Source organism: Watersipora subatra, chromosome 7 (assembly GCF_963576615.1).
Source record: "Watersipora subatra chromosome 7, tzWatSuba1.1, whole genome shotgun sequence".
NCBI lineage: Eukaryota > Metazoa > Bryozoa > Gymnolaemata > Cheilostomatida > Watersiporidae > Watersipora > Watersipora subatra.
In genome coordinates, this window is record NC_088714.1 from 28334989 (window position 1) to 28362261 (window position 27273).

Consider the following 27273-nt stretch of genomic DNA (forward strand, 5'->3'; position numbering starts at 1 on the left):
CTTTCCATCTACTAAAATGAGATGATACATGATATGGTTTACGATATTTTATTTGATCAATCACTTCTGTTCCTGTCTAACAAAGTAAGATAAGAAATATTATGTTATGTAATAGCTTAATTAGAAAATCATATAAGGTAACCAGTACCTACTTCTAAAAAGCTTGAAAAAATTTATTCGTTTGAAATGTTTCTCTTTGTTTTTTATTTCGTATTCAAGTGTTTATTATGGATGTAATAACAAAAACTTTACATTATAGAACAACATTTGCTTTCTGATTTTTCTGCTTTTTCTTTTTCAGCTTCTGCGCGTTCTGCTTCTTTTTTAGCTTTTTCCTGAGCAGCTTTTTCCTTCATCAACTTGGCTTGTGCTTCTTCTCGTGCTTGCTTTGCTTTTCTGGCAGTTTCTTCTGCCTCTTTAAGTTGTTTATTTACCTGATTTAGTTCTTGCTGACGTTTCTGTTGTTGCAGAGTCTCAACGGTACCTTGTAATTTACACATTTGCCTTGCCAGATTGTGTTTTTCTGCTGTCGCTCTGGAAGCAAAGAATGTTTAATTTATTTGATACTATGTAGCCTATGACGATGATAAAGCTGTTGTTAATTCAGAAATGTAGGGCTTTAATAGTTTTCAAGTAAACAGCAGACGTTTTCATATCATTTAAAGATGTATGGCAGTGATAGTAAAGTTCAATTTTCTATAATTTTTTGATTTTAGTATTTACAGATGGAAAACAGAAATTAGACCCTAGTTACACATTTCATTCTAGAACTCAATGGCGCTAATCTCCAAGACCAGTTTTTTGTTGTCTGCCAAGTGTTGGCCGGTTAATGGATGAATTGTTTTAGTTTTCTTTTCAAACAAATAAGCTATTAGACAGTTTAACTATTTCTTTAAGTTGACTGCATAACTAGTAAAATTGCAGGGAAAAAACCTACAGATCCTGAATCTTTTTTCACAATGATGTCTACTAAATGGTTTAACAGGTGGTTTAGTTCAATTAACGATATTGTACTACATATTTTGTATTGAGAAAATGAGTAATGTTACAGTATAAGCATAAAGTAAATCCACCAACTGAAAATAAACCTCAAAGGTCAGTAAGGCTAAAGGAAATTTAAAGGTTTAACTCACCAGACAATATTAAGTTATGATGAATGGTTAGAATGATCTGAAATTAACAGTAAATGCTTGCAGAAAACATGAAATAATTCAGAAAAAAAAGGAATAAACCTATTGATAAATGGAGTCATCTTGCATTTTCCTACAATCCAGTAATTCAGTATTCATCAAAACCTGTCATGAATATCAGTTCAATGTCAAAATTATGTTCCAAATGTGCAAGAATGAGATGGGAAAAGGAGACCTAAAAGATCTGTTGTTCAGAGAGAAAATAAACTTTCACCATATCCGTCTGGAGCTTCAAAAGCTTTTTACAATATGTGGCGGAAGATTGCCGAGGCCAGGGCCGGAGCCTAGCTAACCTCAAGGCTGACATTACGACAGAGCCAAGCCCCAGCTTAGCAGATAACACAGCTGCCGGTGAGACTTCTGGTCAGCCGCCAAGACTGACACGCTACCGATATACCGATGGGACGGAGCCAGCCAAAGACGAAAGAGTAAATAAAGCTCAAATGAGCTAAGGAAAACAGTGATTCCTGGCCGTTTCTTACATGCTGTTCAGTGTATGCGTATGCATTGAATAGGTTATATGCTTATCTCTTTCGCTACCGTAAGCCATGTATCGGCTATCGCGGTAATAGAAGTACAGACCGTAAACCGATGAATTGGCTTATTAAATAGGGTTTCACTTTTCTTTTCATTTCGAAACCTAAACATTAGCTACACCAATCAAATTTTGTCTCTAACATAACAGCCCTGTTTTCAATTAGATACAACCAATCAAAAATCTTTTGGCTCAGCAATTCCAATTATAATTGTTTTTCAAAATGGGAACACTAAATCGTTATTGTCATGACAATAAAAAATTCACCGCATTCGATCAATGCAAAGAAAGCGTCAGAAACTTTGCGAGTGGGATTCACTAAACAACTTATTAATTATGTTGTAAAAAATTTTGATCAAAAAAAGATGAATTTTACAGTAAAACAATTTCTGCATTGATTCTCGAGATATTGCTTAAATACTAGAAGTATATCAATTTTTTCGAAAATTCGTTTGAATGAATTTGATCAGAATAACAAATTTAGCGCCGTAATGAAAGAGTTATTATATATACATGTATATTGTCAAATATATATTTCTTTTTTCCTTGCACTCAGTGGTTTTGATTCTTGTGAAGCAGTAAAGGAAACGCCAGTTTCTTTCACACTGTTGGCAGCAGTGCTATTAGGTTCACAAAAAGTGGCAGGCCTCCAGATGCTTTCACCGAAGCTATCCTAGTGGTTTTAAGCAAAGAGCTGCTGAAACAGAGGCTATCCAAATAATAGTAAGGAGTGCTCTGAGGCGATACCAGCTGATGATCCTGGAGAGCCATAGCTGCCCAAAGGGCAGATTGTCTCCAAAAATCTGCAAGGTACTCTAATGAGAATTGGCACAGAATGACTACCAGACACACTCAGAGCATGGATTGAGGTACTGACTATCTTGCCGAGGTACTAATAAAGATAATAATGGTGCCCCGGGCCCCGGCTCACCAGTTTAAATCACGTGGGTACTCTGAATTGGGAGACGTAAAGTATTTCATCAGCTGATTACAGGAGGTGGCAATACAAATGGCTGAACAAAAGCTGCCAGCCTACACCATCTCCAAGAAGCTCTGTGAGAGGTGGCAGAGAACTGTAGACAAGCCAACAGAGTAGAGGCCATCCTCGATGCGCTGCAAACACAGTTTGACTTTTTTTTAGGCAGGTTCGATGTAAACTGATCACCCCGAAGAAAGCCATGACCACTTCTTTCCAGGAGTACGTCTGCCAAATAGAGCGTTTGAGTGTTTTACGGAGAATTGCCTGTGCACTATAGGCCAGACATAGCCAAAGAGTTGTTTCACTGCATCATGGACCACTCAGAAAAATGGTGCTATCTGTTGATGGTGCCGACTCTTACGGTGATAGACGCGGTTCAAGCAAGAACAGAGTTTCTCCAGGTTAAGCCTGAAGAACGTCAGTCGTTGGCTTCGTCAGGGACTACTCGTGCAGTAGCTGATGAAGCAGCCTCAGCAGGTACATTACAGAAAGACAGGCCTGCAATGCTGGAGGTGCATAGGACAGGAACATGTCCATAACGACTGCCCTAGTTGGAGATACAAAGCCGTGGAAACGGCAAACGGTTGCAACAATAGTGCCAACTACTGGTTGCACTAGAGCCTCAACTGAATCTCACCCCTGCATTTGGCACTCGGATCTGCTGGTCAAAGATGGTCGAATAGCCCAAAGAACAGTAAAGTGACACGAAGGGGGAGTTTTATCCCTACTACACTAGCTAGTAACAAAAACTACGGCTGTAGCTCTTCAGAATTTTTACAAGGACCTAAAGGAGCTAGAGCCCAGTTGCTTACAGAACAGCACCAACATGAAAACATGATCCAAATCAAATCAAGCCACACCAAGCTGTGTTGCAGGAGGAAGCTCAAGAGATAGCTAAAAGGACCTGACAGGTGCATAGTTGGAAGTCTACTTGAAAAACGGCAGGGATGACTTGCCTTATGCCCCAGTCCATTTGAACTTGGAAGACATTTCAGAATGCTGCCTGGGCAAATTCAGGAAATTCCAAGAATCTTGCTTTGCAAGGCAAGGGTGGTATAGAACTGATCAGAGCACAGGCTGTGAACTAGCCTAAATCTGTAAGATACTTGCTTCCCGAGAAACTAGATGGGTAACCCAGCCAGTTCCGGATCAACATTGGATGTACCACCAACTTGGCGAGCCAGAAAGCGTTTGACAAGCTCCCTCAAAGCGAGGTACTAATTCAAGGCAAGTGACAGTCTTGGTCTCATGGCTGCTGAGACCCAAATGTCATTTGACGGAGTCGTGCGTCTGCTTATACGGCTCCGTGATGTAAAGGCTGAGGATGTCTTTGCTGTCAGCCACATTAGTGAAGATGCTATCTTAGGGATGCCCTTTTTGGTTGCACACCGGTGCGCTATGGAGTTCCAACAACCCGTAGATGGTCACCCCTGACCTGTACAGACAGACACAAGTGGCGGCTGCTGCTGAGCAAAGTGCAGATAGTGCAGGACATGGTGGTGGCCCCTAGACTGAGTAGGCTATGTCGAGTTACTACAGCTAAAATTTTAAAAGTCTCGATGTGTGTTCAGTTTGAATCGCAGAATAGCAACCGATTCTATTTCATCAGAAAAATAGTGAATAGAAAAGCTGTCAGAAAAGTCATTGATTCAGCAAGAGCATAAGGAAAAGCTAAGCAGCATCACATGGCTCTAACATCACATCAACATCACTCATCTCTTTTTAAATTGATTTTTTTCACCACAAGTGTAATTTTTTGTTATCATCCATCTTTTCTGAGAATCTTGACAACAATCACAGTTTTTTAATTTGTTCACATTTGATTTGGACATTGACTATCATTTGCTTTTTTTGGGGTTGCACATTGAACACAAGCTTTGCAAGCATCACGATATGGTCTGTGACACAATCAGAACGTCCCATGATTTTGGTGTTGTCACAGTGTGTGCTCACACTGAATGCTAATGACTCTACCGGCCCTACAGTAGCTGAGTCAGTTTATCCTATTATAATAAGATTACCTATGCTATCTGTGTTTGCGCTAGCTATGTTTGTCAGTCGCTTACACACATCCTATGCATACAGTTGACATTGAATATAACATTATTAAACTGACAAATACTGGCTTTATGATATGGTGTCAGGACAGGATTTTTGAGGAGAGCGAAAAGGAAGCATGGCAGGAGGGTTGAAACCGCCGAAAAGTTTTGTAAATTCTACAGACAACCCAAGCGACACTAGTAGAGGTTGAAAAGCATGGCTCGAGCCATATGATTTTTACATGATAGCGACAGAAAAGACTAAAAATGATGGAGAGATACAAGTTGCGACTTTATTGACACAACTTGGCGCACAAGACCAAGACATATTTCGGACACTGAACATAGCGGACCGAAAATACATTGCAGAAGTAAAGAAAGCATTTACTCAACACTTAAATCCTCAAGTAAAGACAGTCTTTGAGCGATTCAAATTTCACAGCAGAGTTCAGAAGCAAGGTGAGCCCTTTGAAATCTTTGTGACAGCGCTGAGAGATCTCATCACAATTTGCGAATTCTATGCTGATGAGAAAGACAAAGCGCTAGTGGACAGAATCGTAGCAGATATATCGTCTAAGTCAGTTCGTGAGCATGTATTCAACTTGCCGGGCAATCCTACATTACAGGAGGTTATCTCAGTATGCCAACGTAAAGAGGCTACAGCGCAATACTTCAGAGAAATGAACCACCCGAAAGATGGTGTTAATGCCATACAAACTGTCGTACCTCTACAACAGAAAGTATCATTGTCACAGAGCAAAAGCCCAAACCCACAATCGGATAAACAATATAGAACTGGACTATTACGAATAATAAAGAACTGTAAATACTGTGCTATAGAACATCAACGAGGGAGGTGCCCGGCTTACGGAAAGGTGTGCAAGAAATGTTGCCGTAAAAATCACTTTTCCACTGCATGCTTGTCTCCAGGAGATGACAGTAACAACACTGCCAATGAGGAATCGGAACCTAACAACGTTAATACCGGAGACATTGCATTCGCCATCAATGATGTAAGAAAATGGACAATCAACGCTAAGTGCAATAGTAAACCATTTCGATTAAAAGTGGATACGGGAGCATCATGTAATGTACTTTCACAGACTGTACTAAACAGCGTAAATAGTCAGGTGGCAATTGTCAAGCACGCTAGATCGTTAGTCTCTTTTAGTGAACATGCACTTGATGTATTAGGCAAGGTTATGTTACTGTTGGATGTATGTAATAAGTATCATACAGTGGAGTATATAGTCATAAAAACTGATACAAACATGGCAACTTTATTGGGGCTGCCCAGTTGCATTGAGGTTGGGTTGGTTGATTGGGCTGATTACGTTACAGATAGGGTAGCTAAACAATTCCCTGATGTGTTCAATGGTCTTGGCAGGTTGCCATGTAAGCATGCTTTGCAGCTAAAAGAGAACACTCAGCCTATTATACAAAGTGCTAGGAGGGACCCAGTTAGACTAAGAGATAAACTAAAGTTCACGTTACAAGATATGGAAAGTGAGGGCACAATAGCTAGAGTAAGACAGGCAACTGACTGGGTGCACCCTAAAGTAAACATACTGAAACCTGACGGGTCACTCAGGATTTTTCTATACCCTACACAGTTAAATAAAAATCTAAAACATGAACATTTTGCATTCCCAACAGCTAGCGAAATATTCGCTAAACCTTCAAAGTCTCGAGTATTCACTATGTTAGATGCAACCTCAGAATTTTTGCAGATTGAATTAGATGAGGCTAGCAGTTTGTTGATGATATTTGCCACTCCATTTAGTAGATATCGATTTTTTAGATTGCCTTATGGGATATACTCTAGTCCTGAGATATTCTGTCGAACCGTGTCAGAATTATTTGAAAACATTAAAGGAGTGGAATGGTACGTAGATGATTTGTTGATTCATGCAGGAACTGAGGCCAAACACAATAAAATCTTAGAGTTGGTATTGCAGAGATGCAGAGATTATAATCTGAAATTGAAAGAGTCAAAAGGCAATTTTAGGCAATCTGAGTTGAAATATCTAGGTCACATTATAGGTGATGGTACTATGGTAGGGTGGAAGCAATTACAAAAATGCCAAAACTAGAGTGTAAAGATGACGTCAGTAGGCTCTTAGAAATGGCCACATATCTAGCTAAGTTCTGTCTGAATTTGTCGGAAGTTACCACCCCACTGCGCGAGCTACATGTAACTAAAAAGGGTGTAGAATGGTCCTGGAGCAAAAGAGCTGAGGTGTTTGAGAAACAAAAATTCTTCGTATCATCTAGCCTAGCACTAAAAATGTTTGATCCGGAGTTGCCAGTTACTCTATCAATTGATGCCAGTCAGTTTGGCATGGGAGCAGTAATAATGCATGCAGGCCAACCAATAGAATATGCCAGTTGCTCCCTTACGAAAACTCAGAGAAAATATGCACAAATTGAGAAGGAGTACCTCGCGGTTCAATATGGTCTGAGGCGGTTTCATCAGTACATATACAGCCAGCATGTCATGGTAGAAACTGATCATCTTCCATTAATTGCAATTATGAAAAAGGGTTTAAATGATCTTAGCCTTAGATTGATGCGCGTAGGAGACTACGTGATCAAGAATATGATTACACTTTAATTCATAAACCAGGTAGAAACCTAATTTTGGCTGATACATTGTCACCCACATTTTTCCTTAGCTACAATGCTGAGGCTAATAAACTTGAAGCACTAGATCATGATCAGATTGATTCAATAACCACAGGCATTATCACACAAATTCTGTTCAAGGAAAAGTTGAGTCAGGCAACCAAACTACATGTAGATCCGACAATGCAGATACTCACGCCATACATAGAGCACGGTTGGACAATGACTAAACATGCTTGCCTTGAGCCACTAAAACCTTACTGGAATGTAAAATCTGATCTCACAACTCATAATGACCTGCTACTGTGCCAGGCCCAGGTTGTTATTCCTATAGCAATGAGGAAAACGGTGTTGGACCAAATACATGCTGGTCACACGGGAGTTAGTAAATGTACTGAGCGAGCCAAATGTGCAGTTTATTATCCAGGCTATTTAGGTCAGATTAGAGACTAGGTAGAATCGTGTTCTGTTGGTCAAGAACACATGAGATCGAACAGTCAGTATACTGTTGAACCATATGCTATCCCAGAATAACCTATGCAGTCAGTATGGATATTTTCCACCTGGATGGCAACGATTATTTGGTAACAGTAGATCGATACTCGAAGTGGCCTGCCTGCTATCAATTAAAAACTTCTCGGTCTTTAGAAGTCATATAATTACTAAAAAGGCAGCTCATCGGCTTTGGTCGGCCTGAAACCTTGGTGAGTGACTATGCGTCATATTTCAAGTCTTATGAATTTAAATGCTTCATTGAGGATAATGACGTTAAGCACATAACTTCCTCTCCCTGTCATTCACGCTCTAATGGGTTGGCCAAACGCATGAATCAAACCATCAAAAACCGTCTCAGAAAGGCGTTGATATATGGTGAGACATTGTGTGATGTTTTAGCCACATTACAGTCAACTCCATTGGGTGACCAACTCTACCAACTGCTACAGGCTCAAAATTTAAGAGGACAACTACATTGCCTACCCCACCAACTGAAGCCCCAAGGACTACATTTAGAAGAAGTACACAAGCGCTTTGTTAGAAATAATCACAAGCTATATTTCAGAACAACACAGCTACCCCTCCTACTGAGTGTTGCGTAGGAATGAAGGTTTGGTGTAAGCTAGGCCATAGAAGTTGGGCTGGTGTTAGTGTTGAACACCCGGAAACGCCTCAAAGTTACTACATCAAATTAGTGGATGGCAAAGTTCTCAAGCACAACATTAAGGCTCTGGGACCTAACCAATCTTCTCATGCTTATAATAAAACTTCAATTAATGATAACATTAAAAAACAACAGAGACTCGTTGAAAGCACTAATTCTGATACAACTTTGATTCCGGTTCAGTCTGCTCAGCAAGGGCAGCTAGCTGTTGTTCCCAATTCTGTTGACCAGAGCGGCACTGCCACTCCTGCATCGACAGGTTCAACCAATCTTAATCAAATGAGTTCAAGCTTTTCCTCAGCTGTCACTACGTCGGGAAGAGTGTCCAAACCACCCAATCGTTTAAGGTGAAAACACACTAGGCGATATTTAGAGCGATATTGCGCTGTGTGGCGCTAATCTGCGCTAGAATTCACTCAGTGCGCTCATGCAGAGTGATAACGTTAGACTTTCTCTACACAAATTAATTGCTAGCGAGATGCATTTCGATTGGTTGGATTTTACCAGAATGCAATTTTATGGCGGGTAATTATTTTTTATCGATGTTCACCAACGTACAGCGGCGACAATTTGCTATTTTGTTAATATTGAAGCATCTTCAGAACAAACACTGAACTGTTCAAAAATTTAATAATAGCACTCTCAGTCCTGTACACCATAACAAACAAAAAATACAAAAAAATCTGAGTTGAAAACCAACATTTGGAGTCAATTGTTGCGCAGGTTGACCATCTTGAGAACGGTAAATATTTAATATATTAAATATAAAAAACCACTAAAAAATAAAATATGTATTAAAATCGTAAAAATGTTACAGTTAAAAATACAATAATCGTTTTTTCTTATGTCTTGTTGCAGTGTAGGCAGTGTGAAATTCGTGAAAGTGAGATAGGTTTAATAACAAATGCGTAAGTTGTTTACGTTGTCACCTAAACGGCGCTATATTGACTTACCTAAATTTATTAACAACTCCGAAGAAACTAATGATACAGAATTTTGTTGGCAGTTTGTGAGCGTGCTCATTATATTGTTTGCTAGTGAATTGCTCAAGTGTGTTTATGCAAATGCCAGCGATATCTCCGCCCTTTTCATGACGCTCGCGATAAAATCGCCTAGTGTGTTTGGACCTTTAGGCTTCTCTTGATTAGGACAAAGTATTGTCCTAAACGACAATAATTTTGTTCCACCAGATTGTCCACCAGATTGTCCTACATCCACCAGATTTTTGTGATTTTCTATTTAAAAAGTCATTCATGTTTTGTTTTTGCGTGGTTTTGGACTAAGAGTCAATTTCTACCAAAAATCAGTTTTTGTACAATTGTGTTTTTGCAATCAACTTCTATTATTTTAAACTGTTATGCAGATATGGTATTTTTCTATAAGTGTCTAACTGGTGATATTTTAGAGCAGTTTGAATTGTAATAACAAATAAAAGAGGAAGATGTCACAGTGTGCGCTCACACTGAATGCTAATGACTCTACCAGCCCTACAGTAGCTGAGTCAGCTTATCCTATTATTGTAAGATTATCTATGCTAGCTATGTTGCCCTAGCTATGTTTGTCAGTCGCTTACACAAATCCTATGCATACAGTAACTGTTGACATTGAATATAACATTATTAAACTGACAAATACTGGCTTTATGATAGGTGTCAAACACATCCTTTAGATGTGATTGTCTTTAAATAATGTCGTCTAAAAGTGCCAGTACTTTGATCATGAATGTAGTGCATTCAAATAGTTTGACTATGTTCATTATGCTAAAAAACAGTGTTTGTGATGACCAATCCGTAATCTGAACAGTTACTCAGAGAAATTTGATTGTTTGAGTTGCATTTGTCTGTACTTTGTGCTCCTAAAACACCAACTCAGTCTTTCAACCTTGCCCCTACTTTAGCATTCATGTCTCCAGCAATAATTAAATTTTTGGTAGCGGAGACACCTTCAAGGTATTCCATAAGCAATTGTAGAATTCCTTGTTTTCTTGTCAGAGTTTGTCATAGTGGAAGCATAAGCGCTTGCGATGGTAACATACTTTTTCCCTTTTTGTCTGTTTAAAACATTAGGTGATTGAATACTTGATAGCCAATATGACCCCAGCATATCTTCACTAGTTATCTCGTCTTCTACTCCAAAAGAAAGTGTATCCAACTCTACCACACTGTCATGCTCCAACAGGCAAGTTTTGCATAGGGCGGATATATCTACCTTAACACCTCTAATTGAGTGTCACCTTATTTGAACAACACCTCTATTTGAATGCCACCTCTATTTGACTGCTACCCCGAGAGAAGGATTGAAAAAAAAGCGCCACTCTCTCATTGAACGGCACCTCCATTTAACTTTTGAACCGTAACGGCCAGTTTTCCGGCATTGCGTAGGGTGTATCAAGAATCCTAACGACTGAAAACCTGGCATTCGCATAGCTCTGTTTACAAAAGCTGTTTTTAAGTAACAGTCTAAATCAATTGAATTAATTCTTGCACACGATGTTAGACCAGAAATTTCACTTCTATTTGTAACAGTTTTGAAATATTTTGATCGACTTCCTTTGTTATAATAAAATATTTTACTAGCATTATACCACCAAAAAATCGGTACGACTCATTCGTTGGTAAGTAATAAATGATTGTGATGCAAGTGAAGAGTTTTATTATAATAATTATAATTTTCCAGCACATTTTGAGTCATGAAATTATGATTAACATGTGATCGATAGATATGATACTACTGCAAATGTTTTTAAGAGTTTTTTAAAAATCATACAAACTTCTATAGTTTCAGCCTGAATAATGATGCAATACTGTTTTTTTCTGTTGGATGAGACTTTCTGTGGATTGCCCAATTATTTAACTAGTGTTTTACCGACTATCATTGTATTATGAGCATATTTAGATTCATTTATTAAAAGTTTAAAAACTTCGGATAGCTGGACAAAGTGCCCAAGGCTACAGCTTATACACATTGGCGAGAACGGTCAGGGTTCCAATGGTTAATATTCTTTGATCTTTACTAGCCAATAATATCAATTGATCAGTAGAAAAGTTTCCACAAAATTGTATTAATAATGAACTTTTTATGTCAATACCAACTAATTCTCTCGTCGTCTAATTCCAAAGCTTTCAGTTTTTTTTTGTTAAAACTTTGAAAGCAACACCATGAAATAATTAATAACTGTCTCAGACTAATAGTAGTTCTTTGTTTAACATTGTCTTGATACTTTGATGTACATATAAATATAAAATGGTTTACATTTACGATGGTAGATTAACGACTAGTTTTGTGCCAAAGGCTACGTTTACCAAGCCAAACTGTGACGTGTTGCATTTGCGCTAAATGCAACGTGCAAAAGTTTAGCTGTGCCAAAAAATTGTTTATACACCAATATCAACTAGTTCAGCAGTGCAGAAGAGTCAGAAGACATTGTGGAAGGTATTGGACAACCAGAAGAAGTTTGTTCCGTCGAAAGCAACAATCAGAATGCAGCCATCCAAGCAAAATATTCAAAGATTTTTGTTTCAAAAACAATTAGTTTTGTATCTGCACGTAGTATAAGTATGGTTCGTTTATATCACTTGTTCATGAATATATATTTGCAACATCTGATAGATTATCATTATGCAACTTGATAGTTTATAAGTTGACTCAGAAACAGTGTCTTCAATTCAACTTATAAAATTGCAGATTTATACCATATTATTTAATAGCATCCTTACGGTTATCTTAACACGGCTTCCAATGGATTGTTGCTCATAACTCCTCTTCTATTGCCCATAAAAAAGAGTTAGTGCTTCATCATCATCCGACAGTGGTTCGGGTTATGATCCTATCCTATCCGATCATTCAAGTGACCATATTCAAGAGGAAAAAGAGCCAGAAGATGAAGCATCATCAGTCACAAAACAAATGCTTGAAGTTGGAATGTTTGTACTAGTAGAATACACAACCAAAAAATCGAAGTGCTGCTAGCTTAACTTGAAGAGATATTGAGGGATGAGTTTAATATCGATTGTCTAAGAAAAGTTGGAATTACTAACCAGTTCAGAAAGCCGGATATTAAAAACCCAGATATACATTGATCGTGTTAGGAAGATTATGATTTCTAGCAATCTTGCAATAGCTAGATTGCTAGAAATAGGCTCTAGCAATAGATTCCTAGCAATAGGGTCTAACTAGTTGTGGAGGCTATACTTTTGGCGTAGACTCAAGAATGGACATTCGTTGGAACTGCCTTGAACCAAGGCTTGTCCTTACTTTGTTTTCGTCAAATTCAACAATCAATAGTATAATTAACATTAGAAGTATCATATAATAATCAAAATATACTTTAAACGTACTACAAAAAACACAATGCTTCAATATATTATTTTATTTTGGTCTAGGAGGTAAGTATAACACCCATTTTCAATTTAATTCGTGCTGTGGTTCAACTTATACCACCTCCGGATAAATTGATCTGCATACAGGCTTTTGCAACAGATGACAGGTCACAAAAATATTACTGATCATGTATTGATATTTAGTAATAAGATATAATACATAATAGCCTACTGATTACAAAAAAGTTTCTGGTTGTTCCTATATTTAAATTGCTGTTGACTGACTTGAACCAAAAATGGTGGGAGTTTACCTCACCCTCCCCTACTAATAATGACTCAGTTACATCAATAACAATTAATTTTTGTTGTTGTAGTGGTTGCCATGCTTTTAGTAATGGTTTACCTAAAAAGATAGATTATCACAATCATCAGGACTACCCTCCGATTCAAGTTCACTAAAGTCACAAATACTATCTGTTGTTTTCCAATTTATTCATAATTCGGTTTACAATTTTACCTGAAGACTCTCAAGTGTTTTGATGAACAATGAGAATACTCTCTTCAGGAACATTGTACAATGTAATACTAGCAAAAGTTATGGCATATCAAAGTTCATTTTCTGACTGAAGATTTATTCTTGTTCTCTAAGACCTTGAGGTGACACTATCGGAATATATAATAACTATATGTGACTAATATGTCTTAGTCAAAGTAGCTCTTTATTTAACTCTTTTGATAAAAACGAAGTGGTTAAACAAAAGATTTGGTTAGCTTTGACATATACAAAAAATGTTTAGCAAGCATGCTGAGGCCGATGGCATTACTATCACTCCACGTGAAGAAGAGGGCAAAATATAGGTGAGAATAGCATCGCTTTACCCATAATTTGGTTACATTTTTTCCTAAAATTTCTGAGGAGCTCATCAAAAAATACTGTGCTACGCTCTATTTGAACATCAGCTCTAATTAAATGCTACTATAGAGAAATGGTTAAAAAATACAGCGGCATAGTGCCTTATCTGAATTTTTCTTTCTGTACAAAAGACCTCTGCAATTAGTTGATCCTGCCACTGATTTATATTCCTTGATATTTTTGACTCAGGTGGCTATTCAGTAAGCCCAAATAATTAACTATTTCGATTTGAAAGGCTAAGGAGGTTAGCAATTGCATTTGTTGAAAATATAAGTAAAACGTTTTTATCTAATATGCAATCCCAGTTAAAAAAGCAATCGATGTTGCAACAAAATATTTTAAAACCATTGAGTAGAACCGTCTACCCACTAGCTGGTAAGATATGTGTCACCTTGTTAAAGCAGATAGCTCCCAACTTGTCATTGGTTACCATAAGGATGGGTAACTTTTGCTGCTAAACTTTTTACATGTCTGCCTCAAACAGGCCCACGATAAAACTCTAATACACAATAACAAACCTGTCACATTCTCTGTTAGCCTCGGTCAATTTGCGTTCTGAGTCTGCAACCAACTTTTCCTTCGCTTGTAGCTTTTCCTTAGCTTCTCGTGCTTCATATTCACATTTCACAATGGTCACAATCTTCTGGTACATGGCCTTTATGAAGTTGCGGTATTCACTTAAAAAACAAATGGCACAAATGGCGAAAGCACTTAAAAAGCAAATGTTAATATACAATTCTGTAATATTTATAAAATGTATCACTCATGACACTCGATTAACTGAACATAAACTCTGATAAAATATGTTCAAGTACCTTGGCATCTGGTAGTGTTTGTAGCTCCGCCTCAAACACGGCGGCTCTATGGCACATTTCAAAACTATCATACAAAATACCTCTTTGAGTAAAATATCACACAAATAACCTTTACTTGCAATCCAAGTTTAAAACTGTTAAAAACAAACTATGTCCTGGACAAAAACCAATTCAAACACTTGATATATACATATATATATACATATACATATATATATATATATAACAGTTATAATAGTTATAACACTCCGCACTTTTTAGAGCGTTGAGTGCTGTTAGCAGTAGGCCTGACCACTTATCTATTATATATATATATATATATATATATATATATATATATATATATATATACATATATATAAAATCAATAAGACAGACTCGCTCTGATTTTATTATTAAGCACTCTGCTCGGATCTTACGCTTTCACTTATGTGTATATATATATATATATATATAGGATAGATGAGTATAAATTAAAAAATTAAATAATTTACTGATCTTTATTCAGCTACTGGCAGTTTCTTGCTAGTGCAATCCTCAGGCTGTAGACTTCAACTCGTTGAAGTTGAACGTGAACGGTGAACGCTCATTGTTTGAGGCGTGTTTGAGGCCCCGTGTTTGAGGCGGAGCTACAAACACCACCAACAACACCAGGAGAGGCAATCCCACCAGCCATTTAAGACAAGTCACCTGAAGAGTGCACCAGCACGGAACAGACATGCCGTGACTCCAAAATAAAACATCAATCAGGAAGAAAGATAAGTAACATTAACCTATACAGTAATATATATATATTTTTTTTACTGTATATTAATACATATATATTATATATATATATATGTGTGTATGTATATATATATATATATATATATATATATATATATATATATATATATATATATATGTGTGTGTATGTATATATATATATATATCATATTATATATATATATATATTTATATATATATATTATATATATTATATATATTATATATATTTATATATATATATTATATTATATATATATTATATTATATATATATATATATATATATATACTAGCTGTGCCACTCGGCGTTGCCCGTGTAATGGAAGAGTCTTTAGACAGAAAATTGATTTGTATTTAACATATAACAACATTTGCCATTCTAACTTTCAAACTACATATCATGAGAAGTTTTTTGTCTTATAAGCAATGAGAAGTAGTGAGAGTTTTGCTATTAGCCAGTTTAATAATGTGAGCAAATCGTTTCTCGTAACGTTATGCTATGACCCGTGTCATACGCAAAGCAGTTAGGTATTGCTCTGATATAATGACTTATATTGGCAGGCTAGCGATTCGACTTCCGTAGTCTAGTGGTCAAGGCGTCAGACTAGTAAACGGCTTGGTCTGAGATTGAATCCTCTTCGGTTTGGAATATTTATTCCAAAATTTTAAGATCTATAGCCGGATTTCCGACAGACGGATTTCCAACACGTGGACAGACTTTGAGAAATATATACATGTATATATTTCTCAAAGTCTGTCTGTTGGAAATCCGTATGTTGGAAATCTATCTATCTATCAAGTCTCTTCAACAAAGATTCTCCATCACCAGCTCTTCCTGGGTTGCTCTGCCATCCCTCAGCTCAATGAGCTCACACTGCGGGAAGTCTTCACATGTCTGTTGGCTTGGACTATCGTAATTCCTGTGGTGTTCTATCCCAGTGTTTCGGTAGATATCGGAACTCTGCCAAAGCTTTCAACCACCTTCCCACCAGATTGAATGGCTTTCTCTTCTGGCATAGCCAGCGGAGTGAAACATGGTCAGTCCAGAGAAAAAACTGCTGGTCATACGGGTATGCCCAGAAGTGCTTCACATTCTTGACTATAGCAAGCAGCTCTCTCCATGTGACAAAGTAATTCCTTTTGGTGACTGCTAGGGTCTTGCTAAAGTAGGCAACTACTCTCTTCACTTCTTCTTGCACCTAGAAAAGCACCATCCCTACTACACTTACTGGATTCCCTTTTTAAGATATAAGGCTGACTTAGATTGAGGTATCCCATTCTGAAGAAAGGCACAAAGGAGCCAGAAAAATTAAGTTTTTCATAGACTTAAAAGCAGTTTGCTTCGCTTCCCATTTGTCTCTTTTACGCTTTCCAGCCGCTTGTTCAAAGGACGTGATGTAGCAGAGAAGCTCATGGTGTGCTGACAGTAGCATCACGCTGTGCCTAAAAAATCTCACAGCTCCCGAAGCACACTGAAGATCAGTCATTGTAGGACTGCACTAAACTTCTCAGAGACTTCAGTGATCACTTGGCCCAGGTATTGCAGTAGAAAAAGCCTGCACTTGCCTAAATTGAGACCGGCTCCCTTCAATTGATGTAATACCTTTTCTAACCAGTGCAAGTGTGTGTCAAAGTTTGGTGCAGCAACTATCATACTAACTAAGGTAAACCAACAGCGTTCACCAATGCAGGCCATTCAATGCTAGCTCCACTAGCCCCTTTAAAATTGTTAGCGGGAGAGTGAGTCCGAATTGCAGAACCTTCTATTTCCACAAACCGCAGTTGGGTGAAAACACTGATTTATCTTGGGAGTCAGCATCCAATGACACTAGCTAGTAGCCACTGACCAGATACAATGTACAGAAAAAATTGTTGCCAGAAAGAGTATCGAGGCTACTGTCAATATGAAGAGGAGGGTAGGCATCTTGCTCTGTGACTGCATTAGGCCACTGATTGCTGACGCAAAATTGCCGTTTTCTATCTTTCTGGCTAAGACTACTAGAGAGCTCCAGGTGCTTCCTGTTGGCTCAATAATCTTTTTGCTAAGGAGCTCCTTCCTGTACTTAGCAAAATAATTTGGCTTCTCTCTCTGGTCTACGCCAGTAGAAAGGTTGATGTATAGGCAAGTCCACATTTCAAGAGAATAGAGTACTTCACTTCAGAGATCCAACTCGCATCATCTTTTTCTGTGTTTAATGTGCTCAGGTAGTGCATTAGTAGCCCTGCTAACCGCTCAGCTTGTCCCCGCCCCGTGCATTTTTTTTACTTGCTCATAACAGGTCATCCAAGTGAGTATGAATCCTTGCCTCAAATGCTTTCACACCAAAGGTTATGTAACTTGAGCCAAAGAAAGGCAGTTTGTCATTTACCTGGTGGTTTTCTACTCCGTATATTTGCTGTCCCACAGTGTCGACCCATAGTGTCGGCTCAGAGCTTAAGATGTTGGTCTGCGAAGCTCAGGCACTATGTAACTATGTTTATCTTTAGCCTGAGCCAGTTCCAGCTCATAGTCAACAAAAATCTCCTGGGTCCAAGCTCTCAGCTCTAATGGACAGTATTTCCAAGTAGTGATCCAACCCAAAACGGCCATTTGAGTCCACTAGCACCACTATGTCTCTCACCATCTGTACCTTGCTGAGCAACAGTCGCCCTTGTCTATCCATATAAGTCAACAGTTGCTCATCGGCAGAAACTACAGGCTGCTGGAACTACATAGCACACCGACGAGCGACCTAAAATGCATCCTCAAGATGGCACCCTCAGATATGTGACTTGCCAAAAAAGCACTTCAGTCCTTACATTTTGTATATTAAGCAATCGTGCAATGCAGCTGCAATAGCAGCTGTGTCTCATCGTGTCAATCAGACTGTGGTTGTCCCTTTTCTCGCATCGGTCCCTTGAGCTTTGAGAGGCAGCCTTTTAAACACTTCCTTATTCAGCAAGTTGCTGGTGCATCGGTGCTCAGCAAGAACTAGCTGGACTGTTCCCTAACCTCCTGGAGAGAAGGTAGCACGTAGGCTATAGTCAGTCCGGAGCTTGTGCTCTGATCAGCTCGGCAACACTTTTGCCTCAAGAGGGAACATAACTGGCTGCAGACACTTCTAAATTGGTCAGGGCTGACTTCTGATTTGCCGTCTCAACTCAAAAGAAGGCAAGCCATGCGACCTTAAATATTGGTTCCCGGCCACTTTAAAACTTTTTTTTCAGACCCCGCCCAAGCACTCTTCTAACAACACAGTCTTGAGTGCTCGCTTAGACCCCAGCTTTGCTTCTACAACTGAATAAGGTTCCAGGTGCTTGGGCTGCAGCATTTTTAAGGCCTCATGGTAGTTTTGAGTGGCTATGGCAGCAGAATTTCATGTCTTTCTTCGTTTCAGGTAGATATTGTAGGAAACACTAGCATCACCTGTCCATTATGGGTGGATATGCCAGGTCGTTTGTGTCAGCTCCCCATTTTGAGTGCATTTGGAAATGTGAAAATATGCAATATGAAATTCTCTGTGTTACCTCCTTGCCATTTCTTAAAACTTTGTTAGGTGGAGTCCAACATGGCTCATAAGATTTGCATTTAGTTGGATAGAGCACTTTTGCTAGATTTGGACGGTTGGGGAACTTAGCGCAATCAGCAGTCGACACTACTGTTACGGCCATTTGTCATTTTCCGGTTCGATAACTTTTGGTTGGGACAGTCTTTGCAGACATGTCCCTATCACCCACAACACAGAACTGAAAAGGTTTGGCTTGCACGGCCTCTTTGGGCCCTTGTCAATTCAACTGCAGTTGCCAGAACTGCTTCATCAATTGCTGCACGAACTACCCAAACTGGCTAATGGTTATGGTCCTGTAGAGTCGCAGCCTTTTTTGCTGGCTTCACTTCTGCGGACCAGACGGCAGCCAACTAATGTTTTATAGACATAATCTGTGAAAACCTTGTGCCGGGTCCAACCGTGTCAGTCAATGTGGGCATCAGTACTGTTAGCAAGTACTACTAGCTGCTGTTAGCTGGGGTTGCTCACCGTACTGTAGAACATTTATATGGACATGTTGGCCTGGTAATGGTCTGGTAGGTCACCATAGGCCTCTCAGGCCAGTTGCTCCACTTAGACTGTATGCTCCTAGATGGTGGTAGTTGTGGCCATCTTCAGGAAATACAGTTTAGACAAAGCATGCGGAAGAGAAAGAGGCCAACAATTGTTTGTCCACAATTTTTGCCTTATTTTTTGGAGCCTCTTAGAGGTGCAGCTGACTGGCTGCCTCGATACATGCCTAGGCCTCGATTTCCTTTTAAAAATGGCTGATGAAGTACTTTGCGCTTCCCGAGCCAAAGTACTGAGGTGACTTGAGCTGGTGAGTGGGTCATCAAGACACCACCATCGTCCTCTAGTACATCGACCAGACGGTTTGAACTCTTGTCTCCAATCCAAGCATGTTTGGTGCCTATCTTTGCGCCTACCCTCACAAAAGGGACCCTCAGATTTTCGGACGCAGGCTGCCACTTCTAAGGCAGCCAATATCTTCCCTATTCAAAAGATCAAGGTACTCATTTTTCCTGGTTTCTACCTCTTACTACCACTAGAGTTGGTATCGCTTTTTAAATATGGAGTGAATGAATCCCTAATGATACGCCCCTACGAGGGTGCATTTCTGTAGGCAATCCAGCTGAGAGCGCTCTTTTGGAGAGCTCTACCAATTTTTTTCAACATGGTCTTTCATCCGATAATAGTATGCTGATATTTACACAAATTATAAAGTATCATGACTGAGGCTATTTAGCTTTCTTGTTATGACCAGATATGTTAGTTTTGCTAAAAAGTTAACTCGATTCAAGTCAATTATCATTAAAAAATTAACAATTCAATTACCAAATATTTTGCATCATAGGCTGTGTAAGAATTGATTCAATTCACAATTCATTTCAAAATAGCACACTTTCATTTAAAATTTTTTATAAATTCTAATTTTAATGAACAGATTGAATTAAATTCTCCAAAATAAACAAAATCAATTCGCTACCTACAATTACTACAAGCTATTACTACTTAAACTTAACTTAGGACAATATATTAAATTAATTATAAACCACAATCCATAACCTATCTACAAGCATTGCCTCAGTCCCTTGACTGTTTGCATAGCAAATACCTACTCTTTCACTGTGGATTTCATCGCTTGTTCGGATGGAATTAAGTCAGGCCGACATTTTTTTGCTGACATACACTTGGTATTTTTGTTGCAAATGTTATAGTTTCTTATATAAAACTTTAATCTAAAGTTTTCCCACGACCAAACACGAGCGAAACGATCGGTTGAGAGATTTATGATAAATGCGCATGTGCACACAACTCCCGAAAATTATTCATCAACAATGCGACGAACCCTTGTCTCAAAATTTCATCAACAAATTTAACAATCGTTTTTTAGAGTCCGTAAAGTATAATAACGATACAAAACACACATAAGCCTATTTAAATATGTTACCAAGGCTTTGTAAACCGTCGGCATTGTCTTAAAACTCACCCATATGATCGGATTATACACAAATAGACAGATTAATTTGGTCAAAAATTGCCACAAAACGCTTGAAAAGCCTGGTTTAATAAAAGTTAAGACCGGAACTGGAAACGCCGAGCGACAGATAATAGAACGATTAAGTCGTGCGCATTTCATAAAAAAATAATGTGCACATTTCACCAGTCTATAGCATTGTCGAATTGCCGAAGGTTTCTGTAATTAACGTAGGAGTACAGAAATTGATTTATTTTTGCCGATTTCAAAGTAACTGACATTTTAGACACATTTGAGTACTTCGGTATTCTAACTGGTGTCCAACGCAGTGTAAGTAAAGGAAATGACGATGATAGTTTTTTTAACGATTCTTATGAGATTATTACGATATTTAATTATAAGTTTAGATATTCTTTTTGAAACTTCTAGATATTGTTAGCTATGACATTTTAAAATGTAAACAAAATTGTGCATTGGTTTTCTATTATTACTGTATTACTATTACTAAGTTTAGATATTCTTTTTGATACCTTTTGATATTGTTAGCTATAATGTTTTTAAATGTAAACAAAATTGTGCATTGGTTTTATATTATTACTATATTAATAATATTGGTTATTCTAATAATATCAGTGCATTTTACTTCTAATATTGGCCAATATTGCATTTCTCCTATTGCAGGGAGAGAGAGAGATATAAACATATAATCTTTTTCTTTCATTATTGCTGTTTGTTGCATATAATAACACCCACACCCAGTACATTACAGCCGCCATTGCAATTATCCTATTGCACTGCAGTGCCATTTGACTGCTAATATTGCATTTCTCAACCATCAGTACCCTTTCTTTTTTCCGATATCACTTTAGTCGTGGGCTGTATGGCAGTGGAATTTCTAGTTTTTAGAATGATCAAATAATTTTGCACAGGAATTAATGCATTTGACAGACAAAAATATTTTTTTCTTTTTTTGTAGTTTAGTGAAACCAGGTGCAAAAAAAATGCTATCGTTTTTTAAGCTACGCTAAAAATCAGACGCATAATCTTTAATATAAAAATGTAATGGTCAGTTTTATCTTAGGTCCAGTGTTGAATACTTCCGCTGGCAGAACTATGTTTACATCACTGTTTACAATTTTTCTTATCATCCGTCTTACCTAAACCATAAATAAAAATATTGGAAACCGCTAAATTATGCAGAGATTTATGATTATACATGTAGGACAAACTAACCGACTATTTTTTGTCTGCCAAAATGATAACTCAACATCCGGAATTTATTGTGGCAACGTTTTGGGTGGATCTGCTAATTTTGTGTTTTGTGGTATTAGTTTTTATGTGCTAAAGTGAGCCATTATAAAGCCTTTTTATAAAGAAAGATTTATGGCGAGTATTCAAAATTCATCAATACAAAACAATAAATATAAGCATGACAATAGAAGCATAAAATTAAACATACCTTCCTGAATGACTAGCATGCATAATTTAGATGTAACAAAATTAATACATATAAGTAAAAAACGGTATAGATAAGCTTATTGTCAGTGCGCTGGCAAACCATATAGCTATAATATATTAGCGTGTAGTGCATATTTTCGACCAATAAAATATACGCAGTGATATCGAGGTCTTCTGGAAACGTGTGTGGCTAGCAACATTATACTGCACTGTCATCTTCGTTTTGGCTCACGTCAAATCACAGACTGAGTTACTTATGTTATGACTGTCAGAGCTGGATTTTCTGTCAACGCAGTAATAATCCTAGAGGTAGAAATAATAAAGGAAAGCATTGGTGTAAATTGACTCGAGCCATTTTGCTTATTGAAAATAGAGAATCAAGTCAATTTGTTTATGGTGGCAGTCAAGAGTTGATTCAATTTAACTTTCATTGAAAGGGTGTGCCGAGTCAGTTCAATTCTACAGTATGTAAGATACCAGAGAGTCGATTCAAATCAATTCATCTGTCAGATGAGCCTTAAAGCTTGCTCAAGCAAGCTTGTTAAGTCACGCACCCTTCTTTGGTTATGACTAGCCATGTCGCAACCTTTCCTTAATAATACTAATCCTTTCTATAAGGGATTAGTATTCTTTTCACTGCAGATTTCTCAAAAATCTAAACTGTCTAAAAAAATCTGAAACAATCTGAAAGTCTGTCTCAAAAATCTAAACTGTCTGTAAAATCTAAAAGTCTAAACTGAAGAAAATTTACCCTGCTACTACTCAATTTAACAATCAATTCACAAATCCTCATATATTTCTAGCTTTCTTTGAGGAGCCCACTGCGTGTTTTCATTATGAAGGAAGTATTAGCATTATCATGCTAACTTTCTTGTAAGCGTATGAATAAAGGACTAGGTCTAGTTATTGTCTAATTAACGCCACACTAATTGAAAGCTAACACTAACACGAAAGCTACTCATCAACGTCAGCTAGAACAATTTCATTTCCTTCAGACCTTAGACTAATCTCATTTTGACCAAACATCCTTTGCTCATGAACTTTAGCTTTGTCAACATTACCGATTACATTTGAGCAGACTCAAGAATCTTCAAGGAATGTGATTGCGAGGCGATGTAAATCTAGATGGACCTCCAGCACATAATATTAACATGTGTTTTAATGTGTACATGGACTTACTGCACTGATGGCATCTGCCGCCTAAAGCACCATTTCATCTGAAATGGTTTGTTGACTTAAAACCTGGACATACACTAACTCTAACAAAAAAATTAACCTGAATATGTCAGTCATCCAAATGCTAGGTCAGTTAAGAGCCCTTTTTCCCTCCTTACCCATGCTGTCCAGTGAGCTTAATGTAATTAGGAGACAGCTTGCATCTGCCGCTGACCTTCTTCAACACACCCAACCTTACCAATCACCAAATTCCTTCTTTGTCATTTGGTACATCGTAAAAACCACAGAAACTTTTGCAATCACGTACCATGTCATACAGATGTGATAGCACCAACTAGTTATTTAATCTCTAATTTTAAAAACGTCCTGACTTTGTTGTTAACAAATCATTTGCGCCGATTTTACATATCAAGTAGAAAAATTTTAATGGCAAGATGGCGACGTTCTTAGAAAATAAGGAATTTGTAATGGAACTTTGAGGCCTTTTCAAGCCACTTTTAACTATAACGCTCACCTATATGTTTCATCCATACTACTGGTAATAGTAGCACACCATTAACTCAAAGTGGAAACAAGCCTCAAGGTAATGGAGCAAACAAAAAAATCCTAACTTTGAACTGTTTATTCTTGACAGTTTTAATAGATAATTGTTTATTTTGTGAAAGTTACTAGTAGACAGCATTTAAATGTTGGAATGTAAAAACAAGGTCATATCTCCAAAAAATGCCCAAATATTTGCTGTTTATTATTGATGGTTACCTCTTAAGGTTAACCATGTATTGAAATGCTATAAGGTCAGCCATTTCTTACTGCTACATTATGTTTTTCGCAGGCCAAGTACATGAGAATGTGAAGGAAGTTTAGAAAATCAGAAAAGCTGAGGTAAGTATTTACACCGCGATATACTGGTTTTCCAAGAAGGACAGAGGGAGGTACTTACTTCACCACGCCCTGGTTTGCGCAGCGTTCAACACTTGGATGATGATTATATTTTTCCATCACATCTTTAAGCATTGAAGGGAGTTTTGCCTCTAGCTGTCTCCAAACAGCAAAGCTGCCGGCCTTTGCTGACTTTTCTAGCATCGTCCTTTGCTGTAAGAAATATCATGGAGATTGCTTATTTACAGTATTTAATAACATAACTTAAATCATGAGAAGACTCTTGCTTCTAAAAGAATTCTACAAAAATTGCTCATAAACATTCAGCCTCTTTCATGCTTACTTCCAAAAAATATCAAATAACAAGACTTGAAAAACTTTCTTTACCTCAGCAAGGTTCTTTTCAAATTCTTTGCGCAGCTGCTCACAAATTGTTTTGATTACTGATTCCTCATACGCTTGCTTTGGTGACAAAACCTTTCCTACAGATCTTTTCGAGAGAAACTGCAAGCAGAAACGTCATTCGTAAAATAAATCTGTTCGCAAAAATATACAAGGTTTTACAATAGCTAAATGCATAATCAACATGCTGCTTAATCTTAACAAAGTGATCAATATATGCTTTTAAAGCAAACACGGCACATTAAAGTTTTGCATACATTATCCAGAAATAATCAGACAAACATTTCTATAACTGCTCAGCAAAAAGCTACACCAAGTTCTATAGCAACTTATTAATGACCAGTTCAGTCAATAAACATTTTAGTTATCTTAATGTTAGACAATGAACTTTATTGAGTAGAATTAAAAGAAAATTACTTTTTCTTACCTGAAACTTTAAAAGTAGGTCAATGCTAGTGACTTGTGAATCAACCGACATAGGAAACAGCAATTTAAGAAACAGGTTAGCAGCCTCTTCCAAAAACTCTTCATCTGCGTCTGTTAAAAGAATTCTTACTACGTAAATAAAACATACACACTTCAACTGCTGCCAAGGAGCACTATGTCATAACGACAGTGCCGGATAATAGTTTGTGTGTGGAAGAATAGCACTTGCACCATAAACTTGTTAATTAGTATTGAGACCAACCTAATTTAATTAGTATTTTCAATAACCCCTGCTTTGTGCAACTGTTTTGCGTAAAAATTTGCCACATCTTATGTCTGTAACACTTGTAATTGCTCACCTGCGTGACCTTGTATGTAAATGTACGTAACAAAAAAAAATCAGTGACGTAGTTAACTAGTAAATTGGCTTGCGGCCTCCTTGATTTTAGGCAGTGTGACGTAATAGTTTAGCGGATGAAGTCAGTAAGTGATGTGAGCATGAGCAAAGTGCTGTCAGTGTTACAATGACTTATCAAGGGTATGCTGAGCATCAGACTATGAACCCGCTGTAACTTAAGTAAAAATTTAACATTGATGGCCCACTTTACTGTGATGCTCAGATACAAGTTATACATTTTAGTCCGTTTGTGGGGCCAAAGTAAAAGTTTTGAATGGGACAGTGAAAATAGTTAAAAACTCATCAAAGATTCATTAATCTTTTTAAAAAAATTGATATTTTCTTTTAAGAGATTTACTCAGCACTCCACAAAATTTAGTAATTAGTTAGAAATTCATGATTAAAAAGAGTAGCTAATCAGCATTAGTTGGGCTGTCATTCAGGCTGGGCACATCCATGTAAGATTTATAGATGACTGATATCTGGTGTTTTGGGTGCTTCCACATGTTCTATGTAAGAACAGTTAATCACCTTTGCTAGTCAAATTAACCATGTGAATGATGCACAACAACAACGACAACAACAACAGAGCATGTAAACAGCTTACCAATAACATGCAGTTGGATTGGAATGTTATACTGTGGGTAAAATAATCAAAGTTCATTATTTACCTGCTCAGTCAAGCCTGACCCTAAAGATAAGCATTTTCATCACCCTCAAATACCAACAGATAGACACAGAAAACCTCTTCCACTCATTCAATAATACAGTATATTAACCAACATGCCATATCATCCCCGACTTCGGGACAATATTGAGAGTTAATTTACTCAATTACATCAAGCCCCTCAGTTCATTGAAACAACAGAGTTGACTTCTGAATTGTTTAATAAATGAGTGAATGAACTTCGGAAAAAATTGTGTCATCAACTAAATACTATGTAGATGTCATTGTCCAAAAAGATACAAAATTTTGTGAATTGCCACGCTGCAAAGAAAGCACACTCACAGTCCCAACATCTAGAGAACAAGGTTCAATTTTGAATCTGCTAGGTGAGTACCCGGCGGTACACGAATAATAGAAAGGTTTCGCAAAGAAAGTTTAGCATTCCTTGCTAAATTTACATGTAGTTGAATAACTTAAGCTAGTAACCTAAACTAGAAACTTTTACTACAATAAGAGTCATGTATGAAGCTGTTCAAAGGCAGATTGCTTATAATCATTAATTTATTATAGTCGTTTCGTTAGACCTCAAGAGTAACGTTAAGTGTGCTTATAGTAACCAATAGTATTTTCGCAAGCTGCATAAGTATGTGAAACTTGTTGTAATTAATCTGCATAAGTATGTGTATAATTAGCATATAATATGGCAATGACATAATATAATAATATTATAATAATATTGCAAATTGGACAGCGCGCCTGTCTGCAGAACTTGAGGTTCTGAGTTCAAATCCAGTGCGAAGCAGTTTTTCGTTGCTAGAATCAATTCTCTATTAATGGACACATGAACGACGTACAGATCGACAAACACTAATACATATATATATAATATATATAATATATATATATATATTATATATATTATATATATATAATATATATATACAGAAACGAAAGTTTAAAACTTATGGTTAAAACACTTTTATTACTAATAGTTTCATGCTTTGAAGGAGCAATCATCAGAT

General features: G+C 37.4%; 1 protein-coding gene across 1 annotated transcript in view; it reads right to left on the reverse strand.

Annotated features, from left to right (window-relative positions):
- Positions 1 to 204: 204 nt before the first annotated feature.
- The window catches only part of LOC137400633 (atlastin-3-like), a 59650-nt gene continuing 32581 nt past the window's right edge, over positions 205 to 27273 (reverse strand). The window contains exons 8-12 of the mRNA XM_068086963.1: positions 25189 to 25298; positions 24747 to 24863; positions 24421 to 24572; positions 14278 to 14436; positions 205 to 534 (exon numbers count right to left, since the gene is read on the reverse strand). Coding sequence (XP_067943064.1) covers positions 249 to 534; positions 14278 to 14436; positions 24421 to 24572; positions 24747 to 24863; positions 25189 to 25298 — 824 coding nt within the window. The 3' untranslated portion in view covers positions 205 to 248. The remainder of the gene's footprint in view (positions 535 to 14277; positions 14437 to 24420; positions 24573 to 24746; positions 24864 to 25188; positions 25299 to 27273) is intronic.